We start from the raw sequence: 23277 nt of genomic DNA on the forward strand, positions 1-23277 counted from the left end.
ACAATGCAAATTCCACATCACTGCAAAAAATGGAAACTATTTTTCTTGAATGGTGTGACCCTCAAAATCAGAATTTTAAAATAAATTCTTAATTCAAATATAGTGAAGGAAAATTGGCAAGTTTAAGTGAAACACAACATTTAGGAATTATCAGATCAATGTTATGTGTGTAACTTATTCTTCCTTTGACATGTAGGCATTATGATTTCATTATAATTATTTTCAGCAGGGCTTCTGCATGAGACAAGATAAGGCTATTTAATTTAAATCTCCCTGTTCAAAAACTAGTCTCGTGTTACTCACTAAAAATTATCCAAACTCTCTTCTGAATGGGGAATTATTTAGTTCTTTACAGATTTCTCTGTTGTACTCAGTTCTACAATAGAAAACACCCCAATACACATAAAAGAATTAATTTTTACAAAATCTTTGTGAAGCAGAGAGATTTTATGAAACCGAGACCTAGTGACATCTAGGCTAAATTTAACTTGATCCTACAGCTGGATTACAGAACGCAAAGCGCCTCAGCTGCCATTTATTTCACGTGCATTCGCAGTGCTCAGCATATGTGGACATCACTCAATATGTGTCTCAAGAAGTACACACAGAAAATGAGTCCCACTGAAAACGGTGTAAGAAATCTTCCCTTGGTACCCATTGAGGGCTTTCTGTTATGGCACTATGTTTTCTGTTCCAGCAGACAGCTATGTCTCCTGAACTGAAAGCAAGATAGCTGTAGTCATCATTCACCCCATTTGCTACAACTGGGAAACAGTTGTTAATACCTGAATAAATGTTGGTGGTGAAGGGACAGAGGCCTGTCTGGAACTTTCAGCTTCTGCTGCTTTTGTTCCTACCTGGTCTGAGACCTACAGGTCTCCATCCCTGTGTTCCAAGGTCTGTGGGGGTTAAAAAGCATCACTCCAGTGACCTTCAAAGGATTCTGAATTAAACTTGTAATTGCTAACAAAGCCTACAACCTGTGTTTCATGCTTACAATCTCATCTTCCTGGACGCTGACTACACAGGTAACATACCTTGCATTTCTGTGTTAAAAGAACACAAACATGTGAAAACACTAAAGACAAAACCGAAACAATCATAAGCTTCAAAAGCTACTAATCAACTGACCAGTGAATTGTCAGGCGTAAAGAGTCAACAAAAGGCCACCATCACCCAATTTCTTATGTTTTTAAAGCACCTTTAAAGTTAAACTTCACCTTTTTCCATTGGCATTTGCCAGCAATTTTGGTTGGAGATTTTTATAGTTATTATAATTCTAAAGTGAATGGTTGGACTACTTTAACTATATGAGCAGGAACAAAACATACGTTTCCCCATGTGGTCTGATCAGAATTTCTGCACTGGCCTAAACCCAAAGTTGTTGATTTTAGTTAAGCTTTGCATTTTTATTTGAGCTAGGAGCATCGAATTTGAAAGGCTTCAAGTACAAGAGAAAAAACAATTAAACACAGGAAATGATTACCTAATATATGGTGTATATTGTAGTCACTGATGCATACAGTATTCAGTCAAAACCTCAGGCTTGTACGCTTTCAAGTATAAAAATGAATAATGCTCTTTTAAGTTCAAACTAGGGAGCAGCAACTGTAAGGAAAATAAAGCTTCAGTCCGTGAATCCATCTGAGCAGTAAATATTAGTACAGTGAGTTTACTATATGAAGAACTAGGTTTCTGCCACTAAGCTGAGGGAGACACATAGACTGTATTCCTCTGAGGAGAATCCTTAAAGTGAAATCAGAACCATCATGGATGAATAATGTGATGATTTCAGAGGGTTCATAAGCTATGGAAAAGAGAGGCTGAAACTGAGCAAATGCTGCACTGAGAACCATACTGTCAAACTCAAGTTCGAAATTACTTTTGAAAGTGATCAGAAATACAAATGCAGGAAGAGGATTTGGCATTTAGGATTTTGCTTTGAGCCTCAAAGGCTCAAAAGGATTAGATTCCTTTAGTGCTGTCTTGAATTTGGCAATCTGGACTGCAAAGTCCAGCACAACGGCAACCACCAGCTTACCCACAGCGTTTAAGCGCCTGAGAAAAGAATATTAATTTGGCTGGGCTTCTAGCAGTACTGAATCTCAGAAATCCATAGAAGAGAAAGGGATATGGAAAATACTGTGAATAAGGACATTTTTGCTTCTCCAGCTCTTAAATGAAAAACTTTATGGTAATTATGCTTAGCAAAAAAAATGGTTTCCATGTTATAAAACTGCTTTTGAAAAACTGGAAAAACAGGAAGATAATGTAGGGAGCACGGATGGGAATCCACTGAGATTTGAGCTACATGTTACTGACACTGCTGTGTATATCTAATTTGATTTCCATGTTTTAAAACAGACACTGTCCACTAGAGATACATGTAAACTAGATCACACGTATGGCATTTTATATCAGTGATTACTCCAAAAGCCATAATAGTAATGTAACAGAAGCTTTGATCTATGTTGATTTATTACTATTTCAGACTCTAGACCAATTTTCCACAGATTTTATTACTGAAGCTGACTCTGAAGAGTTAAATTGCTTTGGGAGCTGAACCTAGAGATCAATTGCACTGAGAGTTATTACTAGTGTAACAGAATGCAAACTAATGTCTGGCTTCTCAAACAAACTGATTCAAGTAGTAAAACCCAAATGAACAAACACTAAACATGGTATGCTGGTGAGCAGCTTGCTACTGGATTTAAAAAGAAAACAGTAGTTATCTAGAAAAGAAATCTCACAGTTATATCTAATCAAGTCAGTTTTGATGCCATATAGTCCAAGCTACGGTATAGTGCAAGAATACTGAAAAAGAACTTCGCTTAAATGGATGCAATTGTAGAGAAATAATGACAAGACTGACTTTGGAAAATGCAAATGTAAAATACATACATGAATCTAAACTATAATCAATCAAGAAGAAAATTACATTCACAGTTCTCTGACTTGATCTAATTCGTTTCATAAAGGACTGTACATCTCTACCATAAGACAGGGTGAAATGTCTCCCTATTTTGAGGAAGAAGATGAAAAAGAAAATTTCAAAGATGGGTATTTAAAATTGAAACACAAAGACTTCTTTTGTGTTGAAACAAAAAACCAAAGAACTTTACAGTTCTGAATGGGGAAGGATGGAAATTATTTCTGAATTACTTGATTTTTAGAATATAGATACGTATATAACATTATCTGGAAAATAGTTGAGATTTTATCATTCAATTTCTTAGTGTCTATGCTTCCTAATAGACACTTTGAATTTTATTTATTCTCTCTCTGATAAACATAGAGCTGGGAAGCATTTTACCATAATAAAAATCAACAAAAAGTATTACAATTTCGATAAATTGAATAGATAAGGTTTAAGCCAAAATCTGTAATATGAAATGAGATGCAACTCAAAATCCCATTTTTTACCACTCTCCTGAATATTAAATGGTTTTTGTAAATGAACTTAACACTTGAACTGAACTTACTAGTAGAGAACAAAAGAATAAGTGCAAAACGTTAATATGAAGCGATAATTTTATTTGACAGAAGTCACAAGGTAAGTATCATGCACAGAGAAGCTGTGGGATTAAGTAAAATTTCCCTTGGATATGGAATGTATGAACTCATAATGGATCTAATCTGAGATTCAGCAGTGGGTAAACAAAGATAAATTTTATCTGAAGTATAAATATAGTAACATTCTTTAATGAATTTTTTAAAAGTAATTTTATCGTAGATATCGATGTCATTCATTGAAGTTATTGATGTATAAATTGACCAGATCATTGCAATAATGCACTCTCCTTCCTGATGTAACTTAAGTTTTGCCATTCTTTCACTCATGAGCTGTCATGAATGCCTTTCTTGTTATGACATCTAGCTCCTGTAGCAAGAACAGTTCTCTCTTCTGGTATGCCAGAGAGAACGATACAGAAGATATTTTGTTCAGATACTAATCCCAATAACAAGAACGAAGACAGAATTAATTTTCTACAAATGAGGAAACTAGATCACTGGCTTTTCATAAATTTTTGCATTTTAATGTGCACTGAGAAAACCACGTTTCTCTAAAAGTAAGAATTTTAATTCATTCATTTTTCTAAAGTCTAGAGTAAGGTAGTACTACTAGCAAAGCAAAATGCAATAGAAAAAGAATGTAATTCTTTAACTGGCGATTGCCAAATAGAAAGCTTTGAAATCTTGCTCATATTTGAAAGAGAAATACATACAAATTCTAATTTTACTTAAAACCTCATTGTTCTATTAGCAACTGCAAAAAAAACCTCACAGAAAATCAGGACTAGATTGTATCAATATAGTTGGACAAAAGCCAAATGATTAGTGGATCCTCATTGGCTCTGTTGTGTTCATTTATTCTTGAACTGTAGATATCATAGATACATAAAAACGTATATTTTTTTTAAGCAAGATATTTTTTTGTTTTCAAGCTGAGGATCTTGTCAAGGGCATACCTGGCAAGTTAAATAAAGCCATGTCCATAAACAATACGAAAAACTCAACATTCTCTCTAATGAACAGAGCTAACTTAGAAAAACATTATTTCAAACTTCAAAGAGCATATCCTCAAAGCATATGGGCTTGATAAGGCAAAGACAAAGGCCATCTCAATTTTAAGTAGCAATTTCAATGGATCTGTATATTTATGTTAGATGTAAAGAACCAAATTCTCTATCTACTGGATTTCTGCTTGAAAGCAGAGAAGAGAATGGAGAGGAACTGCTTACATTTACTTCATTTTGCCTTCCCTGTTCAAGGCATTGCCTTTACTGTCTAAGAGCAATCTGTGTTTATCAAGGGCAACAAGAAAAACTTCGATAGATATGCCAGTGATAAAAAGAGATCTAGGGAAAATGTAGGCACTCTCCAGAAGGAAACGGGGGACCTGGCCACCCGGGATATGGAGAAGGCTGAGGTACTCAGTGACTTCTTTGCCTCAATCTTCACTGGCAAGAGCTCCAGCTGCACAGCCCAAGTCACAGAAGGCAAAGGCAGGGACTGGGAGAATGAAGCCACCCACTGTAGGAGAAGATCAGGTCCGAGACCATCTAAAGAACCTGAAGGTGCACAAGTCCATGGGACCTGATGAGGTGCATCCGCGGGTCCTGAGAGAACTGGCAGATGAAGTTGCTAAGCCACTATCCATTATATTTCAGAAGTCGAGGCAGCCTGGTGAAGTTCCCAATGACTGGAAAAGGGGAAATATAGCCCCCATCTTTAAAAAGGGGAAAAAAGAAGACCCAGGGAACTACAGGCCAGTCAGTCTCACCTCCGTGCCCGGCAAGATCATGGAGCAGATCCTCCTGGCGACTCTGCTAAGGCACATGGAAAATAAGGTGGTGATTGGTGACAGCCAACATGGCTTCACTAAGGGCAAACCCTGCCTGCCTAATTTGGTGGCCTTCTATGATGAGGTTACAGCTTTGATGGATAAGGGAAGAGTAACTGACATTGTCTACCTGGACTTATCCAAAGCATGTGATACTGCCCTGCACAACATCCTTGTCTCTGAACTGGAAAGACATAGATTTGATGGATGGACCACTCGGTGGATAAGGAATTGGCTGGATGGTCGCACTCAAAGAGTTGTGGTCACCGGTTCAATGTCCAAGTGGAGGCCAGTGACGAGTGGTGTTCCTCAGGGGTCAGTACTGGGGCCAGTGCTATTTAACATCTTTGTCGGTGACATGGACAGTGGGATTGAGTGCACCTTCAGCAAATTTGCAGATGACACCAAGTTGTGTGGTGTTGTGGACACGCTAGAGGGAAGGGATGTCATCCAAAAGGACCTTGACAGGCTGGAGAGGTGGGCCTGTGAGAACCTCATGAAGTTCAACAAGGCCAAGTGTACGGTCCTGCACATGTGTCGGGGCAATCCCAAGCACAAGTACAGGCCGGGTGGAGAATGGATTGAGAGCAGCCCTAAGGAAAAGGACTTGGGAGTGCTGGTGGACAAGAACCTCAACATGAGCCGGCAAGGTGCGCTGGCAGCCCAGAAAGCCAACTGTATCCTGGGCTGTATCAAAAGGAGTGTGGCCAGCAGGTCAAGGGAGGTGATTCTCTACTCTGCTCTCGTGAGACCCCACCTAGAATACTGCGTTCAGCTCTGGAGTCTCCAACACAAGAAGGACATGGAGCTGCTGAAGCGAGTCCAGAGGAGGGACATGAAGATGATCCGAGGGCTGGAGCACCTCTCCTATGAAGTCAGACTGAGAGAGTTGGGACTGTTCAGCCTGGAGAAGAGAAGGCTCGGGGATGATCTTATTGCAGCCTTTCAGTACTTAAAGGGGGCCTACAGGAAAGCTGGAGAGGGACTTTTTACAAGGGCGTGTAGTGATAGGACAAGGGGCAATGGCTTTAAATTGAAAGAGGGCAGATTTCGATTAGATGTAAGGAATAAATTCTTACTGTGAGGGTGGTGAGTCACTGGAACAGGTTGCCCAGAGAAGTTGTGGCTGCCCCAACCCTGGAAGTGTTCAAGGCCAGGTTGGATGAGGCTTTGGGCAACCTGGTATAGTGGAGGGTGTCCCTGCCCATGGCACAGGAGTTGGAACAAGGTAATCTTTGAGGTCCCTTCCAACCCTAACCAATTTATGATTCTATGATTCTATTATGCCATGGAAGTAATCTTATGCTAGAGAAAACAAAGGCACAGGCCCACTCTTCTTGGTCATGGTCTTTCATTTCCTGAAACACTTTTTCACTTCAATTATGAAGTGAAACCTGAACCCTGTGATTGTAAGGGTTGAAGGAAATTCTCTCTATTGAAAAAGAAAATAATTTCCAGCTGATATATAGACTGAAAAAATTACAAAAGAAAAAGCAAAATAGGAAATCTTTTTCCAGAAATTATTATGTGACTGATTTTGTTTGTGCTTTCCCTTTTATGGGATATATCCCTATTACAGATGTGGAAGTTAATTGATGTAACAAAATATAAACTTTGTGTCACCTAAACAAGTTTGTGCATAATACGTTTTCAAAAATGTACAAGTCAAGGGCACAAATATTGAATACAAAACCAGCCTAGTAATCTGACCAATATCAAAACCACATAATTTACTCATACCTGAAAGTCTAAAGACCACCTATCAATCCATTCAAATCCATTCACATTTCTTAGAATTATGTCATATTTTTCTTGCTGTTATTCTAATCAAAAACGCTGCTAGAGGCAGACCTTTAACAATAGAATTCGAGTTTCAGACACTGTATAAGGATATTCATTCACGATTTTCCTTTATATTAAAATAGTAGTCCCCTCTGCCCTTAAGATACAAGTGGTCCACCCATCTCCAAATTAGTTGTGCTATGTAGTGCAGATTTATGACAGATAGCAACAGTGTACTTAACAGCCTGTGCCTAAAACTGAATTCTAGGTTCTATGCTGGTGATAAACACCTGAAAGTCAGAGTAGCAGTTCTCGGTCTTTCAGCACTGCCTTCTATTCAAACTAGCCTAAGTAGAAGCAGAAACAGTCTCTTACCTAGCTTTCATTCTAAGGAACAGGATTCAGTTATTTACAACATTTTGTAATGTATACTATATAGAATACTTTAACCTATTGCACTTAAAAATCTTCCTGTGATCTCTGAATGGACCTCTGAAGTCAACTACCTGTTGCATGAAACAGTTTACCCTCTTGTTCTCTGAATACTGCTGATACTTAATTCCCTGTACTGGTGCCTCTGTTCTTGTATTATCAGGTAAGATAATACAAGTTGTGTTGTTTTAAGTCTAAGTATACAATCAAATCCCATCAATTAGTATGCAGCCAATACATATTCCAAAATTATTTTTATGGAAATAATGTACTTTGTGAGAGAGAAAACTAACATAAAACTTTGCAGATCTTTCACAAGACAAGGTATCGTGTTTAACCACTCAATGATGTTAAATAAAACATATAACAAGCTACAGACCTGAGTGTCTCCCTCTTGGAAAATTTTACTCTTTTCTTTTTTGTTTGTTTTAGAAAGCAAGAGATAGCATTGCAGTAAACATTTCACTGCCACTATACTTTCAACAAGCAGGTTTCCTTCATTACGCTTTTAGCCAAACACATAAGCGCATGCAGAAGCCAGCGGAGATGGGGGAGAGAGAGAGAGATTGATTGATTCTGGTAATAAAAAGTCTGAGATACAAATGAGGATAAAAAATGGGCCCAGTGCATAATACTACCTATGTGTAATTTTATGAATTAAGAGACTCAACTTTCATTGGTCAATCCATTAGTTTTACATTTTTTTACAGCACTTTTAAGATACAAGCTGAAGGCAGAATATTTCTAAAAATGTAAGTGAAGCCAGTATGATCTAATAATTTCTTAACTGAACTATTCCTACTAAAAAAAAATAAATTACTACGTTTTGTGACAACTGGATAACAAGTAAATTAAAGATGTATTACACACATACTATACTGCACAACTGTTAAGTCAGCATCATTCCTAATTCATAATTCTACTCTTAGAAAAATTATTTGAGTAGTGCTGCTAACGTTTACAAAAATTGCAGGCATGAAGCTAACTTGTTTTCATGAAGGGGGAAAAAGTTTATTGCATATTGTGAAATTCAAAGAGAATATGAATTTATATTTTATTGTTATACCATTAAAAAAACTTAAAAATTCTTTCTAGAAACATTGCTAGAAACATTATGCCAATTTAGAGCATTAAAGCTTTACTTCTCTTGCCACAAGGGAATCACTTTTCAGAGAAACTCACTTTGATTTAACTGAATTGAACCAAAGGCAGCACCTCATTCTAGACAAGAGGAATTGTTATGGTTCTGACTTGGGCTAAGTAGGTATATAGTACTACTATTACCCTATAATGCCTGGAGTTCAACGTAGAAGTTTTTTAAAACTTTTTGCCCATTCCTCTCAAATAGGCATCAGTTGATCACAACCACAGTTTCACCAGGGCAACTGGTGACAATAAAAAAGAACAGGTGAAAAGAAGCTTTTCCCAATTATTGGACTCTGAAATGCAAAATAGCTTCTACAAGGATGTTTTATATGAACAAAATCAGGCAGCAAATCCTACCTCGAATTCTTCACAATGCAGAATACACAGATTCCAAGTTTCTCTTCTGCTGGAAGATCTTTTACTTCTTCGATCAAAGACCGTCTATGTAATAGCAGAAAAAAATCCCTGATAGTATGCTTACTTTCCTTTTTGGCAATCCTAGCTCTAGGAGTGCCAATTAATCCATTCCAGAGTTTTTCTCAATAATTAAAATTGTAAGGAAATGTTTTATGATGAATCTACAATGTCTATTTCTGAAAAACAGATTTCAGAAATTGTTTATATCAGGTTATCTTTTCTTTTATCTTTTGTTGTACCTTTGTCAGAAGGCATGTTCAGCTGAATTTCCACAGTATTGATTCCATTTCTCTTGTCTCTGTGTTCCTGGTGTCCTCTGAAGGTCCAAAGCTATTTGGTGATGACTTGGACATATAAAATTAAGAAGCTCTGAACTTCATGCTCAAGAATCAGCTTAAGAAAAATATTTTCTTGGAATAAGAACTACAGAAATACATGTAGACACAGGAAACAATCTTGAGATCCTATCAAAAGTGTCGTCCTTTTTCCCCCTGGATATGAGACATCATGCAATACATTGCTCCTTTTCTTCCCCTTGATTAAAACTAATGGCAGGCTTTTGGACTCGATTTAACGATATCTCAGTTTGGGAGATTTTCTATCATGTCATTTAGAGATCAGCATGTTGTTTACTCATAGCAGCCTTTCCCATTTTCCAAAATAATAGCAGATGATATTGAGCATTGCTAGACATACATCCTGACATTAAGCTGTATTTCTGAATAAAGAATCTCTTACCAAGTTAGAAACTACACTACAAATCCTTTATGGATCCCAGAGAATCTCCAATCCCTCTTTGCCTCTTCAAATAGCAAGAATTGCCACAGAGATCTTCAGTTTCAACTGATTTGTTCCTTTGGATCTGCCATTGGCTCAAACGGTCTGTTCAAAAATACACAGGGTGCTATTCTGCCACACGAGAATGTATTCGTATCTTTTTTTAAAACCTTCCATTTGTAGTTTAAAAGAGGGCAGTCCAGGTCTTGCTCTGCATGTTTCATAAACATGACATGCTCTTCAGCTGGAAATTTTGAAGTGCATCACAAGTGCATCCGGTTCACCAGGCAGCCAGGTTATCCACATTTTAGATAAGAAAATCTTCCCTCTGGACAGAGTATAAAGGACTAATTTCTTGTTAAGTCTCACAGTGCCACCCTGATACTTCAGCTAACAGACTCTTTACTACAAACTGCAAAGCCATCCTTTCTGGATAGTGCTAAGTTTCATGCACTTAATACACCAATTTTCTTCTTCAGTTGCAGTAGAATCTAATTCCATGATCACTAATTGGTACTACAGCCTGACAGCTTCAGAAAAGGCAAAATAGTTTTTGGAATCTGATTGAGCAGGAGGCTCATACATATTGACCAGCCACCAGCCACAATATCTTGGTTTGTATTTCTTTCAGAGACAGTGATCTCTCCAGAATATGAACAGGACAAACTGCTGAAGTTGCAGGCAAAGCAAGAAGAGTCCACCTTCCCCAGAAGTGTCTTACTGACTTCATAATCCATAAGAACACATTCACCATTTTTGCTGATGTGAACTATCACAGCTGGATTCTTTGGAAGCAAAGTGTCATTAAACTGAAATGCCTGTTGATCCAGTGCTTTTTTTTTTTAATTTCATACAGATCATTCAGAAGAATGGCTGGTTGAGCGAGGACGGCATTTGTCTTGCATCTGTTAGCACTAAACTTAACTTCTTGTTCCTGTATCAGCTTAGAAAAAAGTGTCTTTGTATCTGCATGAGTATAGTATTTACTTGCTTATTCCGTATTGATGTTTTGATGATAATCATGATAAAAACAGTGAGGCTTTCATATAATACAGTAACAAGGCACAACAAATCGCATAATACGTATCAGGTGTTTTTAACAACACGTACTTGATTATCTTTAAAACAACTTGTCTGCTGGTGAAGCCAGACAGCAATTATTTATCTATGACAGAAAAACTGGTAAGCATCTTTTTTCTTAAAAAACTTTTTTATAAGATCTTTTGCCTGTTCACACATGGAGACTAGAAAAAAACTTTCTATTGCTAAGGATAAGTAAGGTCTAGGAATGATTGCTTGAGATGCTGAAGCTTTAAAGAACAAATTAGACACGCAGCAGCAAGGTATTGCTTACACACAGATCCTCCTGCTTCAGGACAAAGTGACTGAATAGGTGATGCTCATTAAGAGAACATTCACATCAGGTCTAGAACTTGGCCCACAGTGAGACAGAGTGAACTGTCATCTTTTTATGAGATCTTGTCAACTTCAAGGGATTCTTTTAAAACATAGAATAAATAACTTTACGTTCTCAAGGCTGATTCCATATTGCAAAAAATTTCAAGTCCATCTTTTTGATACTCATCCATTAATCAATTATAATAATATGCTGAAGCCTAATCTTTACATAGTGGGTCATGGCATTAATTTGACAGTATTTTATAAATGCTGGTTTTATCCCACGATGATGTGAATTCTAGTTTATCTTAACATTTTCCTCCTTTTTTTCTCATCCTAATTAGAATTGAACATATTTTTTCTTTTCAATTCTTGCTAAGATGGTACTATACCTTATTACAGAAGACTATAATGAAGCTGATATGGAAGTATTTACAACAGTATATGCATTTTGGCAGGTAGTGACCTAAGCCGGAGCTTTGGGAATTAATAATGAACTTCAGATATCCTAAACCCACCTGTATCTAGACAGGTAATTAGTAATCATAATGTGATGGCCATCTTCATAGAGTCTTTCCAGTTTCACTGACAGAAAATGGGTCAGACTAATCAGTGAAGCATTTTGCAGCCTGGACACCTAAGTAAGTTTATTATTTTCATTTTAAGGTGAGAGATAATTAAGGATTCTTTTATTATATAATTTATGCTTATATGTTATGTAGCCTTTGCCTACCTAGACTACACATCATTGTGGTCCCAGATTGGTACAGTGATTTTAAAACTACGCTGAATATGGCTGCAGATTGATCATGCAAAATCTGCCCCCCCCCCAGCTGATTTTTCCCCACTTGTGCACAGTGCAATGCAAAAAAAGAAAAAAGTAAATAAAACCAAGAAAGTGTGATGGGCGAGCAGGTCGACTGTGTGAGAGAACACGTGCAAAGTATACCTCAGAAACACTATAGGTGGATGAGCACGAAGGGAGCCGAGCCTGGTTGTGCAGTGGGGAAAAGAAAACATTGTTAAAAAAGAAATGGTGGCACAGTAAGGATCTCAGAAGGTTTTCTGTATAGGTGGTTCCAGGACTGAGATAGTAGCAGGGGGTTCATTAAGTTTCCACGACCAGCTATTTCAGAAACTCCAAATTTATGCCTTTTAAGGTGGAAGCTTCTTAAAAGAAAAAAAAGTATTGTATTTATAAAATAGAACTACTGATGAATCTGAAGACAACTATCAATCCTTCCTCCTCTAAATAACTGACAACACTATCCTAAGTACAACAAGGTATTTTAGGATGAAGCTTTCATTCAAAACTATTAGTTTTATTCTGACTCTGCAAGGGTACAATGTAAAAATCCATTAGAGGCCCTATTCTTTACTGTACATCTTTATGTTTTCAGATGCTCAGAACCAGCATTATGACAATGGAGGTTCTCCTTCAATCTCACTGTCCCCAAAACCAGAATAACTTGCAAAGTTAAATGACTAGTGGCCAGATATAGGTCAGTAGAAATCTGCAGATTATGTCCCCATGCAATGTAAAGCGTTGTGATTCTGGAAGGACACTGTCCACTCTCGAAAGCTTTCAGCACTGCCACAAGTTACTTGGTAACAGTACAGTTTTACAGCTTGCTTAAGAAAACACTTTGTTTATACAAGATACCCATTTTTCTATACTATTAATCATTCAGACTCAAGTATTAAAAAAGGACTCTCCAGTTATTCATAGAATTTCTTTTCCTAACAAATCTGAAAATCCTTTCTTTGGTGGACATTTCATATTTCAATTACAAAGAGTAGTCTGAGTTTTGGGTTGGTTTTTCTCCCTAACTTTTTTTAGATTAATAATTATCTGAGGACAACTGAGAGTGAAGAAAGAGTAAAAGTAGCCTAATAAATGAAATTTAAAAAGACATGGTTCTTATAAATGCACCTCTTCTAGAGGTGGAAAAATTAACTATCAGAAGCCCCAGCAAAACTTCTTTAGCCTTCAACAAAATTAGTATCTGTAGAGCAGTCTGAATACATTTGTGGTAAAGATGAACACAGCAAGAATTTCCAGATAAATTTTTAGTGACCACTTGCTGACTTAGGTATTATGATGGACTGAACCGAGAGCTTGGTACCCATAAAAATTGTCTCAGGCATATTCTTCAATCTCAGACGTGTATTTCATAGTTCTTCATTGAAATATAAAATATCACTTCTAGGAAAATTTTACAGCCACATTTGTCTGTGTTCATTTATGTCTCCATTATATACATCTATACAGCTGTTCTGACAGACCAAAAATTGTTTCTAGACACATTGCTTTGAAAGCTTTGTAAGAAAGGTAAGGTGTGCTTTTGCTTAGAACAGGGGTTCTGCTATTCACCTAAGACTTTTGGATGAGTCTGTATTCACGATTCTCATAAATAATGTCCAACCATTGTTCCCATGGTTTGTCTTGCAACGGCATGGAAAAAGAAGAATCATTAGCTTCAGTTTTGCAGGTGAGGATCCAAAGAATGAAGTAACAGCAAGAAACATGACAGCAACAGTTTTTTAAGTATCAGCAACTAGATAAACTGAAACAACAATGATGAGGAGGTTTGGAATCGTACTCCACAAAGTTTGGAAGAACTTGTCTCATCTCGTCTACTCCTCACACTAACTTACAAGGGGTATGCTAGATACCTGTGTACTACTTTAATCTTCTCTTAGAAAACTGCTGTAAGTAGAATGCTATTACTTTCCTTGTCAAATTGTCTTGTGATCTAATTATCCATATTTTCATTAATATCTAGACTAAATTTAGCATTTAACTTCAGTCTTACTCCTATTAGTATTTAATCACTTTAAATCATTCTGTACTTCCTTTTTCATAGTTCCAGTTGTATAGAGACAAATGATATTTCCTTCACTAATATGCCTACATATTTTATTTCTCCCTAAGATCAAACACACACACACACACACACACATGCTTTTCCTTAATCTCTTAATCTCACTTACTCCAAACTCTTTTTTTCTTAGTCATACATGTTTAGACTCTCAATTTACCTGTGTCATAATCATGAAATGTCTAAAAATGATCTAATGTTCTTCAGGAAAGGATTATGCTCATACCACACTTCTGCACATAGTGATTGTTGTTTGTTTTATTTTCAGTAGGATCACACACTGAGACTGTTTAATCTGCTGCACGCTTATCATTTCCTGACCATTTCTATGTCGTTGCTTTCTTGCTAACTAGTCTCCATTTTTGTGCATCTGCCCGATTTCAGCATTTTTAAAGTGTATTGCTTCTGTGTTATTAAAATTAAATGTCAATACTTTTCCAAGTTCCTTTGAGATTCTGCAATCTATCACCTACTCTGCTTACAATTTGTCATCATATACCAACTTTAGTTATTGTTTCTTCCAGTTTAAGAGAGGGGGCAGCTCTCCTTATTTTGTATGCTACCTGACAACCCTTACATGCTACGTTAGGTGAAGCTAGTGTGCTAATGTTTGAGCTGATGGGCTCTTTCCCCCATTAACATGTAAATTACAGGGCCACATTGTCAATCACAGAAATTCCTCACTGTGAGAACTATGTCAAAAGAGCTATGCCTATTTACACCAACTGAAAACCTGGTTCAAAGGCCACAAGAGCAATTTGTTGTCAGTCTGAGGGCCTTACTGGCTTGACTCAGATCTTTAATAATGGAATATTGAGACCAGAAATAAAAGCCCTGTAAATGTAATACTTCATCATGATCAAAGAAGGCAGCTACTTAAAGTAAGATAGAACACTGCAGGCACGAGACTGCAGACTCTGAGAGATACGAATCTGTATGAAAAATGATAATCCCAGTTTTATTAAACATAATCTATGAGCAGTATCTGACCTCTGCTATGAATTCTGAGAACATTTTTCTTGAAAAAAACCCAAAACAGAATCTTTGATTTGGAACCATGCTGGTCAAAAGCTGCACAAAAATCGTTTGTTGTATTACTTGGGAACTCCATGTAGAACTTCTATACTTAGATTTAATTTTTTTTTGTGATGGGCTTTCCCTAATATTTTTCTGCAGAATTTAAACTTGCATTTAAAATTCTTAGCAGGCACAATTTTAAAAAAATAAAAATCTTGAAAACACAGATTAAGGCAGTATTGTTTTGTTGAATTTCGGCTGTAGTTCACACTTTCAGGAAGGGATCAATTTTAGCAGATATTAAGAGTCCTAAAATATAAACTAGTCAGCTGTTTCACTGCTGATCATCTCAGCAGCTAATGTACTTATTCGCTACTGTTATGCTAATTTGAACAGTAGGGGAATGCTAACATCCCCAAGTGACAGAAGACTAATTTTTCTAAACAAGATTTAAATTCAGCTTCAAACACAGGTCCCTGGGAGGGGTCAAAGGATTAAGCCATGAAAAGAACTGGAATAGTTGCAAGGAAGATGAATGAAGATCTCAAGAAGAAATGGAAAAACAAATCTCAGGTCAGGATAACTGTTTTAGTAAATGCTCATGCGTTCCCGCTGGTATTAAAAGTAGTGTTTTAAAATGAAAACTCTCAAATGCCCCAAACTGCTTCATTAACTAAAATTTTCATATTTTCAGTGCAATTTTAATTTAAATATCTGGCAGGCTTTCTAAACTTTTGGTGAAATGTGAGATATTCTGCAGAATTCCAATGTTTCCTACACATTTCCAACGGCCTTTGAATTTAATCTGGAAAGTATGTCTTTGCAATTCATTCTGAAACAAAGGTTCCACCTTAATAGTATACACAATTGTGCAACAGCATTTCATTTTCACGTAAGAGGCTGGCCATCAGATACTATACGCTCCCCCTCCCTCCCCATTTAATACATCTGCCACATTGTAGGAGTATTAACAATCTACAGCTAAACTCCCTTCCAAAAGCAGTATGGAAGAGAGGAAAACTATTTTAAAGATTAACTATTAACAGATCCTTCACTATTTTCTTTCAAATTGTCCCCTATTTAGTAAAGGTTTGCTCTATTTTTTGATCAGGCATTTGTATGTTGTCTTTTAAAATGTTGCCTTATCTAAACCATCCATTATTACAGCATGAATCAGAGCAGCAGTGACAAAGCAGCAGATTTTAGTTATATGTTATTATACTTGCAATGTTCCCTGCTTCTTTCAAGAAACTTACAGGACATATGCAGAATATATGGAACAATCTGACTTCCTTACTTACATTGTATAGGTTAGGGCCATGAAATAACAGATAAAGTGGCACAGAGGAACAGGACAATTTCATGACAACTAATCTGTCATGGCTAATGGGGTCACAGATTTTCATTTGAAACCCTTCCCCATGTGACATTCTGTGAAATAATGCATGTTTAGAATACCTTTTTTGTAGTACAAGTTTCACGGCATTTTTTTTTCTGGCTTTACATTTATTCGCTAGTACTAAATCATGAATTTGAGGGTAAGCAGTCTAAAATAAAGGAACTTGCTTTGTCTTGATTATGACTAATAAATTTGAGTTGCCACCCAATCTAAAATATAACATGGTTTATTCCCCCAAAAACTTGATTCTTAAAGATTTTCCCAGGAAAAGACACAGTCCTTTAATCAAATTTATTTTATAGAAAGCTGCAATATATTAGCAGCTCAATTTCCTTGCATTTGACCCACAAAAAATTATGAACTCAGGGACTTCTGTTTGACAATGAGCAGAAATCAACTTTATGTCGTATACACAGTTGGATATGAAAAAGCATCCAAAAGGGGTAAAAAAATATCAAATCATCATAATTACCAAAATTATCTTGCACTATGTAACAATAGTTATGGTTAATAGATTATGCATTACAATGATAGTGCTGAGAATGACAACAGTCACAGTACATGGTAGACACAAACAGAATATGAACCTAAAGACATTATTCTGAGGATTTTCAGTGGATGGATGTGCAACGGGATAAATGGTTACTAACTTTCACATCGACTATGCTCACAACTGTCCCTTTTTGCTAATTTTCATTATACACTAAACTATGTGGCTTAAACTTACTTCTACAGAATTGCTGAAAAGCTGATCTTATTTTATTAGGTGAACTATTGAACACGAAGTACTGCTGTCTGTATTGTTATGTTGGATTTGACTTGCTTTATTAAGCATTTCTGTAAAAACTGGGCAACTTTATAGGGGTGTCATGACTGATACACTAGCTCCTAATACTTTTTTCACAATTCCTTTCATTGAAGAACAAATCTAATGCACAAGTAATATGCTGCAGATTTTTTTTGTATGTCTGCTAAAAAAACAAGTAACAAAATTTGTGTAGCTGGTATTCAATGAAATATTAACCTATTTCGCGAGATAAAATAGGGACCGCAAAAGACTAAAGGCAAAGACAGAAGTACATGTGAACCTATATACTTTTGGGTTACCTTCTATCAGCCATAGTTTTCACTTCAGATAAGGCTATCAATCACTGGCAGAAGATATTTTTATCCTTTAAATTAAGGACATCTGTATTATTTGTTGCTAAGTTTCATATTCAGGAAACTTTTTAGATATGCAACTTCAATTTTGGAAAGGGATTTTTTTTTTTAGTTGCTGTAAAGCCAAGCAGTTTGATTAGCATTCATTAAAATGTAGTAGGATATTCTTTTAAACAAACCCTGTCAATTAGGTCAGGTTTCTCACACATATTAAAATGAAACCCCAGCTAGAAAAGAAAGAAAATACAAAGGAGAAAGAGAGAGAGAAAGGAAAAAGATGAGGATGAGAGGACAAACCAATCAGATTTGGTGTTACCAGCCAGCAGAAGTTTTAAAAAAAACAGATCACCGAGTGAAATCGTACATTTACTCGGAGAGAGCATCCTTTGACATTGCCTTCTAGGTGATCTCTGAGCTCCTCCAGCTTTCGATGGAGCTACATGTAAACATCAGAAAGTGAATTGAAAAAGCAACCTGTTCTCTTGTTACTTTTTTTTTTGTTTGTTTGTTTTTGTGTTTGTTTTTGCTTTTAATAAATCATAGCATAACACATTTCTCACTGCCTCTGGCAAAACATTTCAAGGCATTTAAGTGCTTTGAACAACACAGACATATAAGCTCAGTATACTTGGAATCTGGAAACAAGGTATTTTTGCTTGATTGACATAGCTTTTTTCTCAGCACAGGAAAAAAATTTGAAAAATCAAGGGACATATTTCTAAAGCTACTGAATCTCTGCTATATTGTTCATTTATTTATTTATTTGCTTGTTTACTGGGTAAGGCTGTGTCCTAGAACTTATTTCCATCAAATATAACTTTTTAGAGGTAAATTTTCATGTTTGGGAACGTCAATTAGGATTTTCCATATAAGATTTTGCAGCTAAACATATATATTTTGGGTAGTGAAATTAAATTCTGGGAAATCAGGTACAGAAATAACAATCCTAAATTTGGTGTCAGTGGGTGTTCATAAAAATAATAGGTGAATCCCACCACCTAAATAAGCTACATCTTCTGCATATGTTTATGCATTAAGCATCTAGAATTGTAAGTGATGACCCATTAAAATGCACAGATCACAATAATTACATGCATAATTTTCAAAAACAGCATAGAAACTGTGACTGTCTTATATTTTCCTCCATGTGAATTCAGTGGTCCTGAACATCTTCCACTGAAACAGTGCCTCATTCATGTACAGTGCTGCTCTTATCTACGCTGTAACTAAAACCTCTTCCTAAAACACAAGATGAAAAGATAAAGCCTCACAGACAGTGAGGAATGCTGAAAACGCCTCTAGCTGTAACTTGTATATACAAATAGAAACTGGCTTCTTTTCCTACGCTGAGATCAATTTAAGTGGTGGCAACTACTGGAAAGAGGTGCATAATTAATCCTTCCCCTCCCCTTCTTTTTGCTCAGTGAAACAATATTTTCACAAAGAGCAGCTGTAGAGCAGTGTTAGAGAACAGAGAGGATGGCTTGTCCTGGAACAAAGGCAATACACTCACATACAAAACCAAACCAAAAGATCAAAAATAAAGAAGGCAGGAAAGGCAAGAAAAGTGCAGAAGAAAAATGAAATAATTAGCGCTTGAGAAAGTGCTAAGAGGAAATAAAGTGAAAAATTGGATGGCTGAAAAAGAGGCAACTGTTGAGATGGAACCTTAACAGAATGGCCTGGACTGCACATGATCAACATCTTGTTATAGATTACGTCCTGTGTTTCAAACCATTTATTAGGGTGTAACACGATGCATGGTGGGTACCGATTTAGATATCTGCCTGTTCTGTTAAGTGCTCTAAATATTTGAGTATGTTTGTAGAAACATAAAAAAGGCAGAAGGGGCTAATTATTAGCAAAACAATGGCTCCATTCTTATTAGCCTCACATGAATCTCTCTCTCATTTCCTCTTTATTCTGATTTAAAGGCTAGATATGCATGAAATAGTCAACTGTCCTGTAATGGTCTTTTGCAGAATTAAATGCACAAAATGTGAGAACTATAAAAGTTTAATTATATTTCAAGATGGGAAGCAGTAGTCTGAAGATGAGTAAGTCACTTCTCCGTGTAACAGGGAGTTAAGAGACAACAAACAACACAGATCAGAGAAGTGGTTTAATCATGATCACCAAATTACAGGCACTTCAAGAAAGTTGTTACTATCTCTGATTTGTGGTGACATTCAAAGCTAACCAACTAGTAGTCTGCCTTCAGTAGGTTGTTCTATGTGTAGCACAGAAACAAACAAAATGTGACCCAACAGCAGTAAGAATACTGAAATAAAAATGATGGGATGGTGAGAAATGGAAAAGCCCCTTCCCTCCCTCCCCTCACCTCCCCCTTCAAAGGAAAAGTGTAGGCTATAGAAGAAAACTTGCAAAATAAATGTTAGAAACATATTTACTTTGAGGGATCCAACTCTACTAGCAACTCCTTTGCTTTCATCCGGCCGTCTAATTTGCTACAATGGGGGAAGATGGGTAAAAAAGACAGAAGAATAAAGAAAAAGTGAACTTAAAAAAATTTCCACACAATCAGTTAGCAGTACATGCAAGACATCAATTTGACTCTCTGAGACACCTCTAGAGGACAAAGACACAGACTCTAATTTCTGGAATAAACGATGCTTTATCATGGCATTTTAAACTTGCTTTGTTGATCATTTTTATTTCAATATATTACCAATCTGGCACATATGTTGCATGCTGAATTCACTAACATTTCTCAAAGAATACATGTTACTTATCTGTTTTGGATATGAAGAATAATGAAGTCCTAAAACTCTAACTGAAGAAAAAAAACCACCCTATACATTCTACAAATCATACGATCATAGTACGCTATAACTGGGAGTATCAGGCCTGGCAAGTATCATGACTGATACCTGACAGAATGCAATACAGATTCCTATTGACCCAGGCCCAGAGATTTTAGCCATTGCTATCAAGATTCCCAGTAAAAAATTATGCTGCCCAACCAGAAAATTTTAATGCCAGACCAACATTAGATTTTTATTTTAAATATACCATGTATATAATCTCTCCCCCAACATTTCCTACCTGATTACTTTTTCTTTATTACATACGTTTTTTTCGTAGATGATGCATAGGATGGAAGAAACAAATGAGGTAGTTGCTCAAAAGGCTTCGCACTGTTAGAAGCATGTAAAATAAAACATTCACTTACAGCAAAAGTTCTTTTCAGAATTGCTGAAGCCAGTAAATAAACCTCTTTTAACTGATAAACTTGTGTCATGTCATTTGAAGTAGAGAGGAAGACGACAATAAAAATGACTTTATGGATATCCTTCCAGTTTGAGGCAAGACTGAATTGAAAGTTTTTATTATCTGATGGTTGTTTCACAGGTTATGTAAAACAGTCCCACACAACTGAGGTGAACCCTTTCAAACCATATTAACTGTATTTTCTTTAAGAACTCTCAGGAAGGAAGAGAAAGACTGAAGGAATCATGGAAATTCAACTGTGCTTTATGCTCTCTGGAGCACACTAGCAAAAGTACAAGTTAGATTGCCACTCTTCGTTTTCACCTGACCCATTGAAATGAAGAAATTCATATTTAAATCACAGTCAACTGAATGTTTGGGGTTTTTTTTACTTGCACTAGATTCTCAAGAAACTAATGCAATATTAACAGTTTAAATATGTAGTTCTGATAGGATGTCCGCTAGCAAAACACACTGGAGACATTCATATAAATTGCTGCTTTCCCTCCCTGGTCTTACAGCATTAAAATAGTATCTGTTTTGAACTCTCAAGTGAGACACTCACATTACGGTTTTGATGTGACTCCAAGCAAATCTCCAAGCAATTCTAGTATACTGATAAAGAAAAAACTGTCATTCTTAAATAAAATTTGTCCCCTTTAACAGACAGATTCAATTAAAACACATGCTGTTGTAACCCAGTTGCTATACTTTTCCTAATTAAAAAAAAAAAAAGAAGCCTCAAGAGGAAAAAAAGATCCTTACTTGAAAAGAAAACAAGAGGAGTTAGAGCAAAGATACTTGGCCCAATACCCTGGCTGAGGTATTACCAGTCTCAGACAATAAGACATAATCAAGTAGAACTCCAATTCAGGTTAGTAATTTGAAACTTTTTTGAAATTATTCAATTTAGTTTTGAAAAATGAGAAATGATAAGAAAAAATAAATGCTGATAATCTCCCATAATAACATGGAACTAGGACATTAAGAAAAACGTTACATACCACAGAAACTTGTGGAAAAGTTGTAAGTGACAGCATATGCATTCCCCTTCAGGGAAAAAGTTTTTCTTCTGTTACTTACCAATGTGAGTATTGTGACTGCTCAAGTTGTGCTGAAGGTTTAGGATTCAGTCAGAAATGAGACTGGAGATATTACAGGTCGTATAACTGACATTATTTACTCTTTCTTTCTTCAAAATATATAGAGGAATAAGTATGCAATGTGTACATTGTGAGCAATGAAATTATAAATACCTGAAAATATAAATTACAAGGAGATATCCTGAGGTCAACTCTTGTTTTACATCCATGGCACAGTTAATATACACGATAACACGTTTTCTACAGGAACCTTGCAGAATGCAACTTGGATGCTTCTCAAGGGAAGAATCAGAGTGATACTAGCATTTCACAAACTATACTACATCTTTTCTGGGAATTAAATAGGGTATTACCCCCAAGAAAGTAGGGACAGCAGGAATAAAAAACCATTTTTTTTTCACGGCAAATGCCACAGAAAGGAATTCAGGTATATCCTTCTCTCTCTCTGGTCAACTCCTGTATGAAGTTCTAGAAGTTGACTTATAAACTAGTATTTCAGAAAATGGCAAGGATTATACTCTCTGTTTTTCAGAAACTCAGCTAGACACAAGAATCCCGTTACAGATGAACACTTGTAGCTAGAAAAGCTTAGAATGAAAGATATGCACATAAGTGTTCTAAATCAAAAGTCTGCATACTTCCATCCCCATTGGTCATCTGTGTGATCTAGAAATGAGTTCCTTGATTTTTCTATTACTCATTTGTAAAATGCAAACAATACTTTCTTCTAAGTAAAACATAGGGCTAATAAAAAGAACTTGAACAGTGAAATTGAAAACAAAACTTTGTGACTCAGGTTTTATGATTATTTTTTTTTTTATACCATAAACACAAGCTAAATGGGTGGATGAAGAGATGAGGCAGGAGCAACACTAAGTACTCATTGGCAAAATGTCACCTGAAAGACATGAGGGTTTTGGAACATTTTGAAGGAGAAAAAGATATTCAATGAACAAAGCAGGAAAGGTGCTGTGTAGGGAACATTGCAGGAAACTGGTAGGGTATAACGCACTAAGAGTTAAGATAAATGCATTGTATTTACATCCTTTTCTTATTCACAAGAGAATAATAGTAGGAGTTAAAAGCTAAGATTAGCCACAGGTGTCCCTGTCTTCACATCTGAAGAGCAATGTGGAGTTACAATGGGAGTAGAATGAGATAGGAAGCCAGTGGAAGAAAACTTGGGAA

General features: G+C 36.3%; 1 protein-coding gene across 12 annotated transcripts in view; it reads right to left on the bottom strand.

Moving 5' to 3' along the window:
* GPHN (gephyrin) overlaps nucleotides 1–23277 on the bottom strand; it is a 321622-nt gene that overhangs the window by 68488 nt on the left and 229857 nt on the right. For 5 of the 12 annotated variants that reach the window (XM_086614071.1, XM_086614069.1, XM_086614066.1 and 2 more), the window contains one exon: nucleotides 20167–20223. The exons of 3 other annotated variants lie outside the window; for them this stretch is intronic. In XM_086614071.1, coding sequence (XP_086470197.1) covers nucleotides 20167–20223 — 57 coding nt within the window. Of the gene's footprint in view, nucleotides 1–12245; nucleotides 12288–18119; nucleotides 18192–20166; nucleotides 20224–23277 lie in introns of all 12 variants that reach the window. 4 more of the 12 variants (XM_086614063.1, XM_086614062.1, XM_086614067.1 and 1 more) reach the window with 3 other exon arrangements.

This window comes from Tauraco erythrolophus, chromosome 6 (genome assembly GCF_009769465.1).
Source record: "Tauraco erythrolophus isolate bTauEry1 chromosome 6, bTauEry1.pri, whole genome shotgun sequence".
NCBI classification, from domain to species: Eukaryota; Metazoa; Chordata; class Aves; order Musophagiformes; family Musophagidae; genus Tauraco; species Tauraco erythrolophus.